Genomic DNA, 19,269 nt, shown 5'->3' with positions numbered 1-19,269 from the left:
TTGGTAGCATTTGTTTTAATTTTGTCCCGCTAGCATTTTTTTTTCCAGAAATAAATATGAAATTTACACAGTAATATCTGTCTCTTAGACACAGTGCCGTAACTGGCTGAAGACTGGCAACTGCCTCTATGGAAACACATGTAGATTCGTACATGGCCCTTCACCTCGTGGTAAAGGTTATAGCAGCAATTATAGAAGGTAAACCGAGAACTTTGAATTGTTCATGTACTATTAGAAGATGGCTTTTGTAATTTATCTAGTATAAAAATCTGAAATACAACCGTATGTTTGGTCAGATTTTCTATATTGGTGGTAGTCTTACCAGTAATCGAAGATTGACAAGATCTTTTTGTTATTATTTTCAAGATTAATAAAATGTTTGCTTTAAAATTAACTTACTTGTTCATTATTTATTTGTTTTGACAGTAGATCTTTTTGTAATATGTGTATGGCTTACTTTTTTCCCCCTAATTATGTATTAAATTGCTGCTTAAGACAGCAGAATTCCATGGTGTCTGAATTTCTTTTTAGTGAGGCTATTTTTAACTCTTAAAATCATAAAATTCAAATAGGGTATAATTTTAGCTGTTTAAGATGTTCTGAATTCAGATTTTATACAAATTCTATAGGTTAAAATGCGTTTGCCAAATCCCCTATCACAGTATGTTAATGAAAATATGTATTTATATGTGGATGAAGGTGCTCCATATTTCAAACATCGTTTTGCCTTTAATAAAGGCTTGGCTAGATTAAACTTGCTAATAAAGACCTTTTATTTTTCTTTTGGTTCCTTCATGATGATTATTTTATGGTGTTTAAAGATGTAATATACATAAAGTTTGTCACAAAAACAGTTTTAACTTGATCGGTAAACAAATAATTTACCTAGATCCAAAATTGGTTACGCTCATTGTTTTGGCTATAGCATAGCAACACTATGAAAACTGAACATTAGCAATTGGAATTTTTTTTTTTTTTTTTTTTAGTTGGATGATTTTTTTAGGGGTAGTGTATGGGTAGATTTTGTTTAGGAGAATTTAAAATTCAAACCCTCAACATTAGCCAACTTCCTTTTCACATAAACATTGTACATTTTAGTTTATTTGTGATTCTGAATACTGTTTTATTTGTATTTAGATTGTCATTTGTCACTTCCGTTAATGTGGGAAAATTAGTGTTTATTGTATATGTGTGTTTACTTGTATATATACACGTAGATACATACCTGGTGAAACTATTTCAATAATTTTAATGTTTTGCTTTATTAATACTATACTTTTGATACATTTTAAAATTTGTCTTTGAAGTTTATTAGCTGACTCAGAATTTTTATTCAAGAAATCATTTTGAGAAAAATGGTCAGAGAAATTTGTCTAAAATGGGAAAAAATAATGTCATTACTAGACTTAGAATAAAGGATATTTATTATAATTTTGCTATTTTGTGTGTGTTTTTCCATCTGATAACTTCTTTCGTATTTGTGCATTTTTTTTGTCGGGAGGAAAAACATAGTTCATAATGCAAGTCAAAGATAAGAAAAGCAATGTATTTTACAAAATGCTTATTTATATGTTTATGTACAAGACTTTTACGTAATTAATTGAGAATTCGCTATGTGTAGAACATTCATTCTGTTGGGTGCTGTTTAGGATAGAAACAAGTTCATACTAAACTGTTTTATTATATAAAGGAAACCAGCGCACATAGGATTTACATGTACATCATACTTATAATTTAGAGCACTTAAGTACTGGTTCTTAGTAGGAGATTCCAGTTTCAAGTTTAGCTTTAACTGTTAAAACATTTAATATAAATCTATTACATGTGCATGTAAACATTAATGAGATCCTTTAAAGTGATTTAACTCAAATTATTTCTTTACTAACCTTATGATTTATATTCATAAAATCAAGGAATTGATTTGATTGCTCAATGACTGCTTGAAATAGATGTGAATATTTATGTGATTTGTTTATATCTTTTTTTTTTTTTTTTTTTTGAGACAGAGTCTCGCTCTGTCGCCCAGGCTGGAGTGCAGTGGCGCGATCTCGGCTCACTGCAAGCTCCGCCTCCCAGGTTCACGCCATTCTCCTGCCTCAGCCTCCTGAGTAGCTGGGACTACAGGCGCCCGCCACTGCGCCCGGCTGATTTTTTGTATTTTTTAGTAGAGACGGGGTTTCACCGTGGTCTCGATCTCCTGACCTCGTGATCCGCCCGCCTCGGCCTCCCAAAGTGCTGGGATTACAGGCTTGAGCCACCGCGCCCGGCCTATATCTTTTTTATATATAGTACTTTTTGGTAGTCAAAGAGGAACAGAGCATTCCTTAACTTCTTTTGCCCTGTTTTAAAGGTGTTCTAGAAATAGTCTTTAAAGGCTATTTTCCATCTCTCCTTTGTTTTTTCCCACTGATAGTGAAAATAATTGCATAGCCATATAATGTCAAATTTCTAGTATAAATAATAAAGCCTTATCACTATTGCATATAAATATGTATTTTTCCTTTAGCTAAAAAATTTACAGCAGAATATGAAAATCACTGTTGTAAAATTGCCTTGAAACTTTTATCTTTATTCTGAAATAATTTAAAATTTAAGATAAATTTTAAAGCTCCTATATTTGCTTTGATTCTTACTTAAGGTACATAAAATATTTTCTCAGTTGTTGATGTTGCATCCAGCCACAGGCATGTGTATACAAGAAACTTATTTCTTGTAATATCTTCTTATATCTTTCATGTATAGATGATAATGCTGCTACCTCTAGATTAATTTTGCAACTTTGTAGTTTAAAACTTTGTGTTACTACTACATTTTGCTCCCACATGTAACTAATATATTTATGTGATTAATGGGAAAACAAGTCAAGCTATTAGTTCCTTTTTCTCAGTTCACATATAATTTCTTATTCACATCACCAGTCCTGCCACTTCGTGGAATTTAACATATACATTTTGATTGTTATTGGGAGAAAAACTGTAAGTGTTGCTCGTGTTTTGCATATTAATATTTAAGGTGAAATTTTTCAGAAATTTAGGAGTCAGGGTCAGTTAGAAAAAGTGTATTGAGATTTGTGAGGTTATTTCTGTAAATACATTCTTATAAAATGTTATTAATATATAAATATAGTTTTTTGTTGTTTCGTTTTTTGTTTTGTTTCTGTGTTTTGGTTCAAAGGTCACCAGAAAGACCTACAGGGGATCTTAGAGAAAGAATGAAGAACAAGCGCCAAGATGTGGACACTGAGCCCCAGAAACGAAATACAGAGGAGTCATCCTCACCTGTTAGGGTAGGATTGAATTTCCCAAAACAAAGTTAAACTTCAGTAGTGATTTGTTAATTTAAGTTTCATTTTAAATATTATTTGTGTGCTAAATATATGGTAAATGTGTAATATGGTATTATAATGTTCTATATGGATAATGTAATTTAGAGGGAAAGAGTCCCCTGGGAAAACTGTGATTGGTTCAGTTCTTTATGGTAGTTAAAATGAGAGGGATTAGTTGGCAGAACTCAAGCTGAACTTAGTAGGGATTTTGTGCCTTGACGAGGATCATGAGTATCTTTAAGTTTTCAGAATTCAGGCAGCCATCACATCTGCTTCCAAGAAAGATTGAAGTGGCTTGCAGTAGAACACTTACAAATTAAAACAATGAAAGCAAAACACATGGGGTTAACAAACTGAACTAGAAAGTTGAGGCAAAAGAAAGCACATATGACCACAAATTTTAGCTGTGAATTTGTTGGCAGTGAAGCCAAGAGAAATAAAATTTATAATGTAGTTCATTGAATAAAAGAAAACAAGTGTTTGTCAGGAATGGAAATCTTTCCCAGAGCTAATTTTTTTCTAGAAATTTATCATACCATATTTCACGTACCATATGGTTCACTCATTAAAAGTGTACGCCTCAGTGGTTTTTAGTATATTATTAGAGTTGTGAAACCATCACCACAGTCAATTTTAGAATATTTTCATTGCTCCGTAAAGAAACTCCAAACTTTTCAGCAGTCGCCCTCCTAGCCAGCAGTCCTAGGCAACCAGTAAATCCTTTCTCTGTCTAGAGATTTGCCTATATATTTCATATAAATGGAATAATAAAACATGTTTTTTTGTGACTAGCTTTTTTCACTTAGCATACTTTTTCAAGTTTCATTAAAGAGTATGGGATGCATCAGTATTTTATTCCTTATTTTTGTCAGACAATATTACATTGTATTGATAATATCACATTTCGTTTATCCTCTCATCAGTGATGGATATTTGGGCTTTTTCTACTTTTTGACTCTTGTGTATAATGCTGCTATGAACATTTATGTACAAGTTTTTATATGGATATGTTTTTATTTCTATTGGGTTTATATTGAGGAGTGGAATTGACAAGTTCTACGGTAACTGTGTGTTTAACCTTTTAATGAACTGCTAGACTTTCATTAAGTGGCTGTTTCATTTCACACTGTTGACAGCATATGAAAGTTCTAGTTTCTGCACATCATCACCAACACTTTTGTTGTCTAACTTTTTGATTATAGCCATCCTGGTGGGTGTGAAATGATGATCTAACTGTGGTTTTGATTTGCATTTTGGATTCTAATGATGTTGAGCATCTTCTTGTGTGCTTATTGGCTATTTGTATATTTTCTTTGGAGATTCTTTTCCCATTTTAAGAATTGGGTTGTCTTTTTATTATTGAGTTATAAGTGTTCTCTTTATTTTGGATACAAGTCCCTTATCGTATGTGTAACTTGCAGATCTTTTCTCCCATTCTGTGTGTTGTCATCACATTCTTGATGGTGTCCTTTAAAGCATATACATTTTTAATTTGATGGAATCTGACTTACCTGTTTTTGTTTTTTTTTGTTATTATTGTCGCTTGTTTGTGCTTTTGATGTCATCTAAGAAACTATTGTTTAGTCCAGGGTCACAAAGATTTACATCTATGTTTTCTTTGAAGCATTTTATGGTTTTAGCTCTTATATTTAAGTCTTTGATGCATTTTGAGCTAATTTTTATTTATGATGTGGTAAAGGTTCAGCCTTATTCTTTTGCGTGTGGATATCCAGTTGTCTTCTATTATAGTCTTTTTATGCAAGTTACTGAATTGTATAAGCAACAACTTCCTGGATCACTTAGGGTATGTAGAAGTTTTCTGCGGCTGTTTTTGACCCATGGTAAAAAAGCCCTGACAATATTATAATTTGTGAAACTTATTTCTTATAATACAGTTTCAAGTATTTAGTTTTCTAATGTCTAATGTTATACAGTGATACAGTCTTAAAAATCTTAAATAGTTCTCAGCTGGAGGTTTTTATCAACATTCCTTTTGAGGGAAGATCTTTTTCAAAATACACATGCCAATATTCCACCCCTAATCTACTGAATCAGAATTTCTGGGTTGGGGCTAAGCATGTGTATTACATTTTGAAATAACCTATTGATTCAGAATAACAGATGCCTCAGCAGTCTGCTGGTAAATGTACCGCTACTCTGAAAAAAAGAAAGCCATGCTTTCTAGGGTTTGCCAGTTCTTTTATGTAAATACTCCCACCATGGTCAGTTTCAAGCTTTCAAAGACATTACTGACAGATGCATAGTTGGGAAGAGATGCTAAGTGACATTGTATACAGTGTTCCCATTATGTATATTATAAACAGACACACAAAATGTAAATAACCTCAGGAGTAAAATTTACTATGAGTTCTGAGTAATTATTACCTTTGTTTTTAATACAGTTTATTTGTTTAATCATGGCTGTGTTTAACAGTGGCTTCCAGAATTCCTAAAAATTTAAATCAGCTCTTATGAGTCAGTACAGACTGACTCTAGCATACTACTAGATGAATTGTTATTAGTATAAGGAGCAAACATCTGGAATCCATATTTAGAGCATATTACTTCAGGAATTGTTAAACTCTTCTTGTCTCCTTATCCGTAAAATGGAAATGCTGGCTGTCCATGTTGCTGTGAAGAATATACATGTAAATGATTTACTATTCCATGATGACATGTGCATAATAAATGGTATATACTGGTACTGAAATGGCGCTTAGCTTTTTCTAATATAAATTGTCTTTAGGCTCTTATAGAAGATGAACATCAGCCTTGGAGATTTAGGTTGTTGACAGATAACAGAATGTAAGTGTGTTGTTTATCATAAAGGTTTTTATGTTCATCAAATAAAGTTAGTATAGTAAAGTTGGCATTTTGTTAAGAAATTTAAAGCCTGATTCTTGCTTTCCCTAGATGAGAAAGCCCTCAAAGGCACTGAGCATCGTGTATACCTAAGGGATAGAGTTACAAATTTCAACAGTGATCAGGTTTTAGGTAATACACTATCTAAACTTAAACAGAACTGTTAAAAACCTGGGACACCAGGATATTAATTATTATTTATTAGTATTCTTTTGAGACGGAGTCTCACCCTGTCTCCCAGACTGGAGTGGAATGGCGTGATCTCTGCTCACTGCGACCTCTGCCTCCTAGGTTCAAGCGATTCTCCAGCCTCAGCCTCCCAAGTAGCTGAGATTACAGGTGTGCACCACTACGCCTGGCTAATTTTTTGTATCTTTAGTAGAGACGGGGTTTCACCATGTTGGGCCGGCTGGTCTTGAACTCCTGACCTTGTGATCCACCTGCCTCAGCCTCCCACAGTCCTAGAATTACAGGCATGAGCCACTGGCGCGGTATTGATTATTTTTAGTGTTATATGTGACAGGTAATAGATACTGATCATTTTTGTGGTGCATTCCTGCTGCAACACGTGACTGTTGATCTTCATGTAATGAATTTCTGTAGGAAGATCAGGCCTATGTTAGGTAAGGGCAACTGTGGAATAGATTACATAGGCATAGCTAAGATAGAATGGGTGTGATTTTGAGCAAATTAGCTGTAATTCCTCCTCTTCTCTGTCACTGATGTCAACTCCAGTGTGTCTGAATTATGAGGCTGTTAACCCCTAATCTTGTGGTTATCAAATTCATAAATGGATAACTTGTAATTCTGTAGCATGTGATAGTGTGTCAGAAAGATATGAGCAAAATGCACAATGGAGAGAGTAAGTAATTACCTGGAGAACCAGGAACGCTTCAGGGAAAATGACACTTGGACTGGTGTTGAAGGATTGACGGAGTGTCAGAGGGGAGAGAAGAAGAGAAAACCAACACAAGAACTGTAAGGAGTTTTAAAGGACTAATGTGTTTGAGAAACTTGTGAAGCTGTGTGCCTAGGTTATAAAAATGATAACATGTGGATGTGAGATGAAGGCTGAAGTAGATTAGGACCAGATTATCAGTGGTCTTGTGTACCAAACTCACAGTTTAGCAATAGAGGAAAGAGACATGCTGAGATCTGTCTTGCTCGCCAGTTTACCTCCAGACCCTGGAACTAGTAAGTTCACTTACTGAATTAATGGAAAGTGGTTCTGATATGCAGCCATGATTGAGAACCCCCGCTGATCTAAGGTCTGTGCTGTCAAATGTGGGTAGTCTGAATTGAAGTGTGCTATAAATATAAAATACATAGTGAATTTCAGAGACTTAGTATGAAAAGAAAGTAAAATACCTCAAATTTTAAAATGTAGATTATATGTTGAGAGGACAATGATTTTGGATATGCTGGGTTAAATAATGTTATCAATATTTTAATTTTACCCTTATCTTTTTTCTTTTTAATGTTACAATAAGGAATTGTAAAATTACTTAAGTGCTTGCATCATGTTTCTGTTGGAAAGGGCTGGTCTAGGTGATGTGAATCAGACTTAATACAGTGGAACTGAAAAGTGAGAGGCTTATTTGAGGTAGTCAGTAGGAAATAGTTGCATTTAATCAGTAGAGGTTTTCAGATTAAAATGGAATTGTATTTTCATTTTGTATGACAGAGACTTGTTATTTTATGGAATTTGAGCACAAAAGATAAATTAGCTTTGAAAGCAAAATTAGACCCCTAAATATAGTCAGGAAGAATATTCAAGCATTTATTGATGATGGAGACATACAGGTGCTGTAGGGCATCCTTATCTCTTAGTAGAAGCTTTGTGGCTGCATTCAAGAAAGAATTAGATAATTCGTCACTGTGGGAAGATACCTAATTTAGGAGTTAGGGGTGCCCTGTGAGTATTGCTTACCTAAGTCTTACGTCAGAGCAAATGGGCAAGAGCAGTGGTCTAAGTTTATTTTTCTTTATTGATCTTTGTTTTTATTTTCATTTTTTTATTGTGGTAAAATACACATAAAATTTACTATTTTAACAATTTTTTGATGCACAGTTTATTGGCATTAAGTACATTTACACTGTTATGCAACTGATACCACCATTCATTTCCAGAACTTTTTCATGATCTTTGTTTTTAAAGTGTTGTTTTTTGTTGTTGTTTATTCATCCTCATATACAATATTAAAACAATTGGGGTAGCTGAGTGCAGTGGCTCATGCCTGTAATCCTAGCACTTTGGGAGGCTGAGGTGGGCAGATCACTTGAGGCCAGGAGTTTGAGACCAGACTGGCCAACATGGCGAAACCCCGTCTCTACTAAAAATGCAAAAATTAGCCAGGTGTGGTGGCTCATGCCTATAATCCCAGCTACTCGGGAGGCTGAGGCAGGAGAATTACTTGAGCCTGGGAGGCGGAGGTTGCAGTGAGCTGAGATCATGCTAGCCTGGGTGACAGAGTAAGACTCTGTCTCAAAAAAACAAAACAAAACAAAAACAACAGTTGGAATAATATTTTAACTGATGTTAATTTTCTAAATGTTAATTATTTCAACTGGTTAAATACTTTTTCTTAACCCGTTATTTTAATAACTTTTTCTGGTTCCTGAAAAAGTAATTTTTAGAGGTTTTGTTTTTTTTCTTTTCCACCTCGAGGTTTTTCTTTTGAGACTTCACAATGTTGTTCTCTTTGCCTTGTCCACTATTTTTTCAAAGGACCATTTCTGTCATTTGTTTATGTTTCCTGCCCCACCCCAACCTAATTGCTTACCTTCAAACAGATCATTTGTTTAGACTTGATATTTATCCTGAATTTATTTAAGATGACTACAGTCAAATTACTTTTTCAATTCTCAGTCTATAGGTGGATCTCAAGTTGATTATCCAACTTTAAACCTACCTATTCCAGGTGTCTTATACTGAATTGAAAATGTATTTCTATTATGAAGTTTATTGTCTCTGGAAACTGTACCTTCTAGAATGCCCATGCAATTTTTAGTTTTGTTTCACAGTTGCCTCCTCAGTTCTCTTACTGCCCCCTGACATCCCCTATCTTGTTCTTTTTTTTTTTTTTTCTTGACATGGAGTCTTGCTCTCCCTCCCGAGCTAAAGTGCAGTGATGCAAACATGATTCACTGCAGCCTCCACCTCCCAGGCTCAAACAATCCTCCTGCCTCAGCCTCCAAAAATGTTGAGATTACAGTGGTGAGCCACTGCACTTGGCCTTACCTTGTTCTTTTTCTGCATCTTGATATTTCTGACTAGATGAGAAAAAAAAAAATGGCACTGACTCTAGGGGAAGGGATAATACTGTAGCTGTTAGAATTAGCAGGACTCCTGCAGTGGAGGACTTTTAAGTTACAAGGCCTTAACATTGTTACTAACTATATCTTGAGTAAGTCTCTTGACTTTGTCTTTTAACTTGTAGGATAGATGTACCTGCCCCAGTTTATCACAAATTATGATGAGAACCAAGTGAAGAAGTACGTATAAAATTCTTTGGAAATAATAAAACATAGTTTAAATGCAAAATAGAAATAATAGAAAGTCACCAAAGTAAAAATTTAGGAAGCTGATCACTGTAGGGGTAAATAGATCAAATGAGTGTTGTTTGTTTATTTCAAAAGGCTTAGAAGGATAAGAGTATAAGTAGAGATACAGTGTATCTACCACCGTAGAAATTTGGTAATGAATATGTAGTACAGAGATAATTATGGTGATTTTCCAACATAGCTATATATTTTCATTTTATATGGAAAAAACTTTTAAGTTTTAGCCTAGTATGATCTGCAAATGTATTCTTTGATAGCATTGAGAGTTGTTCCAGTTGTTATTCCTTGACGTAAAACAACCATTTATTATGTGCTCAAATTCTGTCACGAATTCAGAAAGGGCACAGCAGGGATGTCTTTTCTCTTGATGTGTGGGCCTCAGTTGATGTACTGGAAGCACGTAGGCTGGAATCACTTGAAGGTTTATTCACTCACCTGTCTGGCAGTCGATGCTGGCTGTCAGCTAGAGGCCTCTGTTTGTCTGTATGTGGTCTCTTCACTTGGATAGCTTGGGCTTCCTCACGGCCTGATAACTGAATTCCAAGGGTTAGTATTCTGAGATATTTGCACACTGGCACACACAGCAAGGGAATGAGCATGTGCATGTGCCCTGGTTTCTTTTATTGCAGAATGGTATTAGTAACCGCAACCTGGGCGTTAGCTGTGTTTGTGCTACTGGGGTATTGTTTCTTTTAGGACCTCTCAGCTAGCAGAGCAAATAAATATATGCGTGTATACTAACTGGTATATATAAATATTTCTATCGACCATCTGTTATCTATATTAAGCTAACCATGAGTTTTTACTGATTTCTCTAACTGTAATCCATTTCCACTATTAGTATTTTTATGTCCAGATGTCCCTTCCTTAGCTTGTGGGTGATCTTTGTATTGGATCCTGAGCCTTTTTTTTTATTTACTTTATTGAAATATAATGTTCAAACATTGAAATGCACCCATTTTAAGTATACAGTTTGAGTCTTGACAGATGTGCCACCTGTGTAACTACCACCACAGTCAAGATACAGAACATATCTGTCAACCCAAAACATATCTTCATGCCTTTTTGTCATCAGTCGCCTCCCAAACTCACTCCTGGTAACCTCTGATCTGTCACTGTAATGGAATCATGTATATTCCCATGTCTTGATTCTTTCAGCATAGTACTTTCCAAATTCAACCACATTGTTGCATATGTCAGTAGTTCATTCCTTTTATTGCTGATTCATGTTCTATTAGATGGATATATCAAAATTTGTTTAGCCATTCTCCAATGGATGGACATTTGGATTGTTTCTAGTTTTCAGCTATTATGAATAAAGCTGCTATCAACATGTGTATATATGTTTTTGTGTGGAAAAGTTTTCTTTTGTTAAATATCTAGGGGTAGAACTGTGTCTTATGTATATTTTTAACTTTATAAGAAACTGCTGAACAGTTTTCTGAAGTGGTTGTTCCATTTTGCATCTCCACCTACACTGAATAAGTTTCTCTCTGTATTCTTACCAACACTTGGCATTGTTGGTCTTTTTCACGTTAGCCCTTCAAGTGGGTATATAGTAGTTTTAATTTTCATTTCTTGATGGTTAGTGATGTTGAACATCTTTTCATATGTTTATTGGCTATTTTTGATCTTGTGTATATCTTTTATTGGCTAATTGTTTATTTGTTAACATCTTTTGCTCATAAATTAGGCTCTTTGTCTTATTACCAATTTGTAATATTCTGTATACCAATCCTTTGTGAGATATATGTATTGCAAATACATTTTCCCAGTGTGCAGCCTGCCTTTTTTTGTGTGTGTGTGGTGTCTTTCAAAATGTCTTTCAACTTGAATGAAGTCCGGTTATATCATGTTGTTTTGACACCACTTTAGTAATCCTCTGTAGTTTCTTTGTTTCTACGAAGATCACGTATTCCCAGCACATTGTGTATTTCATACTTTATATGTGGAATCAGCCATTTTCCTCAAAAAACTTGGTTCTTTTTACTGAGAGTACTTGAAAGCTTTTACCACTAGATTAGTCATTGTCTTTGGGGCTTTTCTGTAGGTATACCTAGGAAATTCGCATAGATCTTCTCTTTAAAAACAAACAAACATGAATTCAAATAATTCAGATTTGGACTGCAGGACTTAACTTTGATTTTATTAGTTGTATGATTTTTCTCTTCTGCTGAAAATTTTGGTCCCTGTTGACATTACTCATTTGCTTGACCTTACATGACATTTAATAGTTTCAGAATAACAACTATATTATTGCTAATAGTGTTATACTGAGCTGAACTTAAGGTTTCTATATAGTTCTTAAGATATATCCTATTAGGATAATATTGTTAAATCTGACTATTAGGAATATATAGTCAAATTCGTATATTTTAAGTTACTTGAAACAGGTCTTCTCTATGTGGTTAAACCACCAAATTGATACTTAGTTGGGTTAACTGAAATAATCAGATAATTAAAAGTAATTTTGAAGTTTTTAGATTTTTTCTTTCATTTTTTAATTATATAAAATGTTTACATGATTTCAAAGCTAAATTTACAAAACAGTTTTACATTCAGAAAAGTCTAACTTCTGTCCCATGATTGCTGTACCCTTTTCCCTATAGGTAACCACATTTATTAGTTTTTGGGTAATCCTGCTGTTTTAATACACACATATAATATATATATTTAGTATTTACATACATATATATGCACACACAAATTAGTGTATATATAATCTTTTTTCTTTTTCTTAGATAAAAGGTAGCGTTACTATATACATTTTTCTTCACCTTGCTTTTTTAACTTAACACTGTACCAGAGATCATTCTATAGCAGTATGCAAAGCTATATCTTAAGCTTTTTTATAGTTACATAGTATTTCATTGTGTGATTGTATGGTACATTATTCAACCAGTCTTCTATTAGTGGAGAATTTAGGTTATTTCAGTCTTGCCACTAAAAGTAGAGCTACAGGGAATATATGCAATTGTTATTTTGTATTTTTGTGTCTGTCTTAGGGAAATATAAATCTCTAGAAATGGGATTGCTGTGTCAAAGGGTAAATGCCTACATAATCTTACTACATAATGACATTTGCATTGTTGCCAGCAGCACACAGAGCCAACTTACTTCATCTTTGCTTAGTTAGTATGTGTTTTCAAACTTGTCTTTTTGCCAATTTCATAAAAATGTTATTTCATCATAGTTTTAATTATGTTTCTCTTGTGAGTGAGGTTGGGCATCTTCATATATTTACAGGTAATTTACTGTATCCCCTGCCCATTTTCTCTCTCTGTGTTTTTTATTTTTTTTCCGGTCTTTTTCTTCTCTGTTTTAAAAATTCTATATTTTAGGGAAAATCTTTTACTTAAGATATCAAGTACAGATAATTTTACTTGTCACTTTTCTGGTTTTAGAGAAACGCTATGTTTTATACAGTTTTAGGATCACAGCAAAAGTTAATGGTAAATACAGAGATTTCCCATAACACTTCCTCCCCCAGCATATGCAGGACTTGGACCACTATCAGTGTCTCGCATTAGTGGTGCATTTGTTGCGATCAGTGACCTTACACTGACACATTATTATTACTCATAGTCCGTAGTGTAAAGTTTGGCTATTCTGTTTATTTGTCCATTGACCTACCAAAGGACATGTTGGTTGCTTCCAAGTTTTGGCAATTATGAATACAGCTGCTATAAACATCTGTGTGCAGATTTTTGTGTGGACATATGTTTTCAACTTCTTTGGGTAAATAGGAGTGTAATTAATGGATCGTATGGTAAGAATTTGTTTAGTTTTGTAAAAAACTGCCAACTATCTTCTAGTGGCTGTATCATTTTATATTTCCACCAGCAATGAACGAGTTTTTGTTCCTCCACATCCTGCCAGCATTTATTGGTGTCAGTGAATTGAATTTTGACTATTCAGATAGGTGTGTAGTGGTATCTTTTTGTGGTTTTACTTTGTATTTCCTTATTAGATAAGCTGTTGAGCGTCTTTTCATATACTTATTTGCCATCTGTATATCTTTGGTGAGATTGTTCAGGTCTTTTGCCCATTTTTAAAAACAGGTTGTTTTCTTATTATTCAATTTTAAGAGTTCCTTGTATGTTTTTGGTAACAGTCCTTATTGAATATGACTTCTGAGCTTATTTTTCCTAGTCTATCACTTGTCTTATTATTTTGATGGTTTTTTTAATAGAGTAGAAGCTTTTAATTTTAATGAAGTCCAGTTATCAGTTATTTCTTTCATGGATTATAGTTTGATGATGTGTCTAAGATGTCATTGCCGTACCCAAGGTCATCTGGATATTCTCTTACGTTACTTTCTAGGAGCTTTATTTTTTTTTTCTTAAGTTAAGATCTATGATCCATTTTAAGTTAATTTTTGTGAAGGCTGTGAGGTCTATGTCTAGATTCTTTTTTTTTTTTTTGCATTTGGTTGTCCAGTTGTTTCAGCATGGTTTGTTGAAAAGACTATCCTTTTTTCATTGAACTGGTTTTGCTTCTTTGTTAAAGATCAGTTGACTATATTTGTGGGAGCCTATTTCTGGGCTCTTATTATTTACCACTGATCTATTTGTCATTTCTTTTGCCCATCCCACACTCTTGATTGCTATAGCTTTATAGCAAGTCTTGAAGTTAGGTTGTGTCAATCTCATGACTTTGTTCTTCAGTATTGTGTTGGCTATTCGAGTCTCCATATAGGATCAGTATGTCAGTATCTACAAAGTAACTTGCTGGGGTTTTTTGGTGGGGATTATATTTAATCTATTTGGGAAGAACTGACATCTTGACAGATATGTAGTCTTCTGTCCAAGAGCATGGAATAACTCTTCATTTATTTAGTTCTTTGATTTCTTTAATCAATTTTGTAATTTTCCTCATATATGTCTTGTACATATTTTGCTAGATTTATCCTTAATTATTTCATTTTTTTGTATACTGATGAAAATGGTATTGTGTTTTAATTTTAAATTTCACTTACAGGTGTATATAGGAAAGTGATTGACTTTTATGTATATTAGCCTTGTATTCTGCAACCTGAACTAATCTATTTATCGGTTCTTTTGCCTACCCACAGTCTTGATTGCTATAGCTTTATAGGAAGTCTTGAAGTTCTTGAACTTTATAGGAAGATCTTGAAAAAAGAACTAATTCCTGAAGTTCTTCTGTTAGTTCTTTCAGAATTTCTACATAGACAATCATGTCTTCTGCAGACACTTTTGTTCTTCTTAATAATCTGTATTCTTTTTATTTCCTTTTCTTGTCTTACTGCATTAGATAGGAATTTCAGTATGATGAAAAGGAATAGTGAGAGGGAACATCCTTGCCTTGTTTCTCATGTTAGCAGGAAAACTCATTTTTCACCATTAGGTATGACATTAGCCGTAGGGTTTTTTGTAGATGATCTTTATCAGGTTGAGGAAATTCGCCTCTGTTTCTAATTTACCAAGAGTTTTTATTATGTCTGAGTGTTGGACCTTATCAAATGCTTTTCCTGTAGCTATTGATATAATCATGTGAGTTTTGTTAGTCTCTTGATGTGGTGGGTTACGTTAATTGATTTTTGAATGTTGAACCAGCCTTGCATACTAGGATAAATTCTTCTTGGTTGTGGTATATATTGTGGGATTTGATTTGCGAACTTTTTACTAAGTTAGACTTTTAAAATTATATCTAATTTGTACATGTTATGATACAAATATACATAGTGAAATGATTCCCTCAGTCAAGCAGATTTCCATATCCATCATTTTATATAGTTACTTTTTGATTTGCTAATATTTTCGATAAGGATTTTTGCTATTATTCATGAGAGATATTGGTCTTTAGTTTCTTCGTAATGTCTTTGTCTGGTTTCAGAATTAGGATAATGCTGACCTCATAGAATGAGTCAAGAAGTAGTCCGGGCCGGGCGCGGTGGCTCACGCTTGTAATCCCAGCACTTTGGGAGGCCAAGGCGGGCGGATCACGAGGTCAGGAGATCGAGACCACGGTGAAACCCTGTCTCTACTAAAAATACAAAAAATTAGCCAGGCGTGGTGGCGGGCACCTGTAGTCCCAGCTACTCGGAGAGGCTGAGGCAGGAGAATGGCGTGAACCCGGGAGTCGGAGCTTGCAGTGAGCCGAGATCGCGCCACTGCACTCCAGCCTGGGTGACAGATCAAGACTCCTTCTCAAAAAAAAAAAAAAAAAAAAAAAGAAGTAGTCTGTCTCTTCTATCTCTGAAGAGATTATAGAGAATTGGTATAATTTCTTCCAGAAATATTTGGTAGACTTTACCTACAAACCATCTGGTGCTTTCTGTTTTGAAAGGTTATTAATTATTGATTCAATTTTTAAAATATATACCTATTTAAATTGTTTGTTTCTCCTTGTGTGAGTTTTGGCACCTTGCATTTTTCAAGAATTGGCCTATTTCATCTAGGTTGTCAAGTTTGTATTCATGTGTTGTTCATAGTATTCCTTTATCATGTTTTTAATGTTCATGGGATTTGTAGTGAGATCCCTTCCTTTGTTTCTTCTATTGGTAATTTATGTCTTCTCTCTTTTTTCTTAATTAGCCTGGCTAGAAGCTGATTAATTTTATTGATCTTTTCAAAGAAAACAGCATTTGGTTTTGCTAATTTTTCGCTATTCAATTTCTGTTTTCAATTTCATTGACTTTTTTCATTCTAATTTTTAAGTTTATTTTCTTCTGCTTACTTTGGGTCTAATTTGTTTTTTTTCTTGTTTTCTAAGGTGGAAGCTTAAATTAATGATTTTTGGTTGTCTTTTCTAATATATACATTCAGTGCTATAAATATGTCTTTGGGTACGGTGTTTACTACATCCAACAAATTGTCATAAGTTATATTTTTATTTTCATTTAGCTTAAAATATTTTAAAATTTCTTTTGCAATTTCTTCTTTGACCAATGTGTTTATTAAAATTGTGTTGTTTAATTTCTAAGCATTTGGGGATTTTCCTAATCTTTCTGTTATGGATTTCTAGTTTAATTTCATTGTGGCTGAAAGCAGACATTGTATGATTTCTTTTTTCTTTTATTAATTTTTTTTGCACACAAAACAGTAAACATTTTCTAAAAATACATACAAACAAAAAGATGCATATCAAACATATTAGGAAGGTTGCACATGGGAAGACGGGGAATAGAAATGGGGGGTGGGAATTAAAGAAAATAAATGAGAGAGACTTTGTATGGATCAATGATAATAACTCAATCCTCTATTTGACAAAGAAGAAGGAGAAGGAAGAGGAAGAAAAAGCAAGTGGGATAAAGGATCAGAAAGGGAAGAACATAGAAAAAATTAGAGTATGACTCCAGGGTAGACCTGTTTTGTTGTCGCTGGGTTGGTTGGTTGGTTGGTTGGTTGTTTCGCCATGCTGGCCAGGCTGGTCTCGAACTCCTAGCATCAAGTGATCAACCTGCCCCGGCTTCCCAGAGTGCTGGGACTACAGGCGTGAGCCACCACGTCCAGCCCCCACATTGCATCTGGCCTCCGTGGTAGACCTCCCAGACGGGGCGGCCGGGCAGAGGCGCTCCCCACATCCCAGATGGGGCCGCCGGGCAGAGACGCTCCTCATTTCCTAGACGGGGTGGCGGCTGGGCGGAGGCGCTCCTCACTTCCTAGACAGGGCGGCGGGGCAGAGGCGCTCCTCACTTCCCGGATGGGGCCGCCAGGCAGAGGCGCTCCTCACATCCCAGACGATGGGCAGCCAGGCAGAGGCGCTCCTCACTTCCCAGACGGGGCGGCCGGGCAGAGGCGCTCCTCACTTCTTCCCAGACGGGGCGGCCAGGCAAAGGCGCTCCTCACTTCCCAGACGGGGCGGCCAGGCAGAGGCGCTCCTCACATCCCAGACGATGGGTGGCCGGGCAGAGACGCTCCCCACCTCCCTGACAGGGCGGCGGCTGGGCAGAGGCTGCAATCCCAGCACCCTGGGAGGCCAAGGCAGGCGGCTGGGAGGCGGAGGCTGCGGCGAGCCAAGACCACGCCACTGCACTCCAGCCCGGGCATCACCGAGCACCGAGTGAGCGAGACTCCGTCTGCAGTTCCAGCACCTCGAGAGGCCGAGGTGGGCAGAGCACTCGAGGTCAGGAGCTGGAAACCAGCCTGGCCACCATGGTGAAACCGCACCTCCAGCCAAAGGACAAAAACCAGGGAGGGGTGGTGGCGTGCGCCTGCAATCCCAGGCAGGCCGCAGGCCGAGGCAGGAGAATCACGGGAGCCAGAGGCAGGGAGTCTGCAGCGAGCCGACTATACTCCAGCTGTTTCAAAAAATATTTCCGTCATGCGAGTTCTCTTTTCTTCTGCACTCAGTCCTTTTTTCTTTGACATGGCGCGGGCGCAGGGGATTCCGCTGGCTGGGCCTGCGCCGTATGATTTCTTTTACATTTGTTAAGTGTGTTTTATGGCCCAGAATGTGATCTGTCATGATGAATGATCTGTATGCGCTTGAGAAGAATGTGTATTTTGCTGTTGTTAGGTAAAGCCATCTATAATCAATTATATCAGTTTTGTTGATGGTGCTGTTGATTCAACTATGTTTTTACTGACATCCTGCTGAATCTTTCCATTTATGATGGAAGGGTGTGAAATCCTCAACCATAATAGTGAATTTCTCTTTGCAATTTTATCAGTTTTTGCCTCAGGTATTTTGATGCTTTGATGGTAGGGTCATACACATAAGAATTGTTACGTATTTTTGCAGACTGGACCTCTGTATCATTATGCAATGCTCCTCTTTGTCTCTGATAACTTAACCTTGCTCCAGAGTCTACTCTGTCTGAAATTAATATACCTACTCATACTCTTTTTTGATTAGTGTTAGCATAGTATACCTTTCTTCATTCCTTTACTTTTAATCTATTAATAGATGTGTTTATATGTGGGTTTCTTGTAGACAACATACCATTGGGTCTTGTTTTTTCATCCATTCTGAGAATATCTATGTTTTAATTGGTGCATTTAGACCATTGATGTTTAAAGTGATTGTTGATATAGTTGAATTAATATCTACAATATTTGTTACTGTTTTCTCTTCATTGCCATTGTTCTTTGTTCCTGTTTTTGTTCTCACTTGTTTTGTGCCTTTTTTGCTTTAAAATTTGTGGTTTTAGTTGAGCATTTATGTGATTCTTTGTTCATTCTTTTTTAGCATATCAATTATACTTCTTTTTTCTACTTTTTTTGGTGGTTACCCTAGAGTTTACAATGTACATTTACAGCTAATTCAGGTCTGCTTTGAAACAGCACTGTACTACTTCATCTATAATACAGATAATAACAAAATATTCCCAGTTCTTTACTCTGGGATATTTTAAATGCATTTAGATTTTCTGCTCTTTAATGGATTGGTAAAATTCCCCTGTGAAACCCACTGGGTGTGGTACTATTTTATGAAAGAAATCTTTAACTGGCTTTATTTTTTCTTTGAAAAATGATGTAGACTTTTGGTTCTGTTAAAGTCAGTTTTGGCAAATAGTATTTTTCTAGAAATTTTATCCTTTTTTCATCTAAGTT

At 35.4% G+C, this 19,269-nt stretch overlaps 1 protein-coding gene across 14 annotated transcripts in view; it reads left to right on the top strand.

The window, feature by feature from the left end:
• ZC3H13 (zinc finger CCCH-type containing 13) overlaps positions 1-19,269 on the top strand; it is a 98,906-nt gene that overhangs the window by 7,636 nt on the left and 72,001 nt on the right. For all 14 annotated transcript variants that reach the window (XM_055244402.2, XM_055244407.2, XM_055244403.2 and 11 more), the window contains exons 3-4: positions 89-198; positions 3,175-3,286. In XM_055244402.2, coding sequence (XP_055100377.1) covers positions 89-198; positions 3,175-3,286 — 222 coding nt within the window. The remainder of the gene's footprint in view (positions 1-88; positions 199-3,174; positions 3,287-19,269) is intronic.

Source organism: Symphalangus syndactylus, chromosome 15, assembly GCF_028878055.3.
Source record: "Symphalangus syndactylus isolate Jambi chromosome 15, NHGRI_mSymSyn1-v2.1_pri, whole genome shotgun sequence".
NCBI lineage: Eukaryota > Metazoa > Chordata > Mammalia > Primates > Hylobatidae > Symphalangus > Symphalangus syndactylus.
The sequence above is the reverse complement of the archived record's forward strand: the minus strand, read 5'-3'. Positions and strand labels throughout refer to the sequence as shown.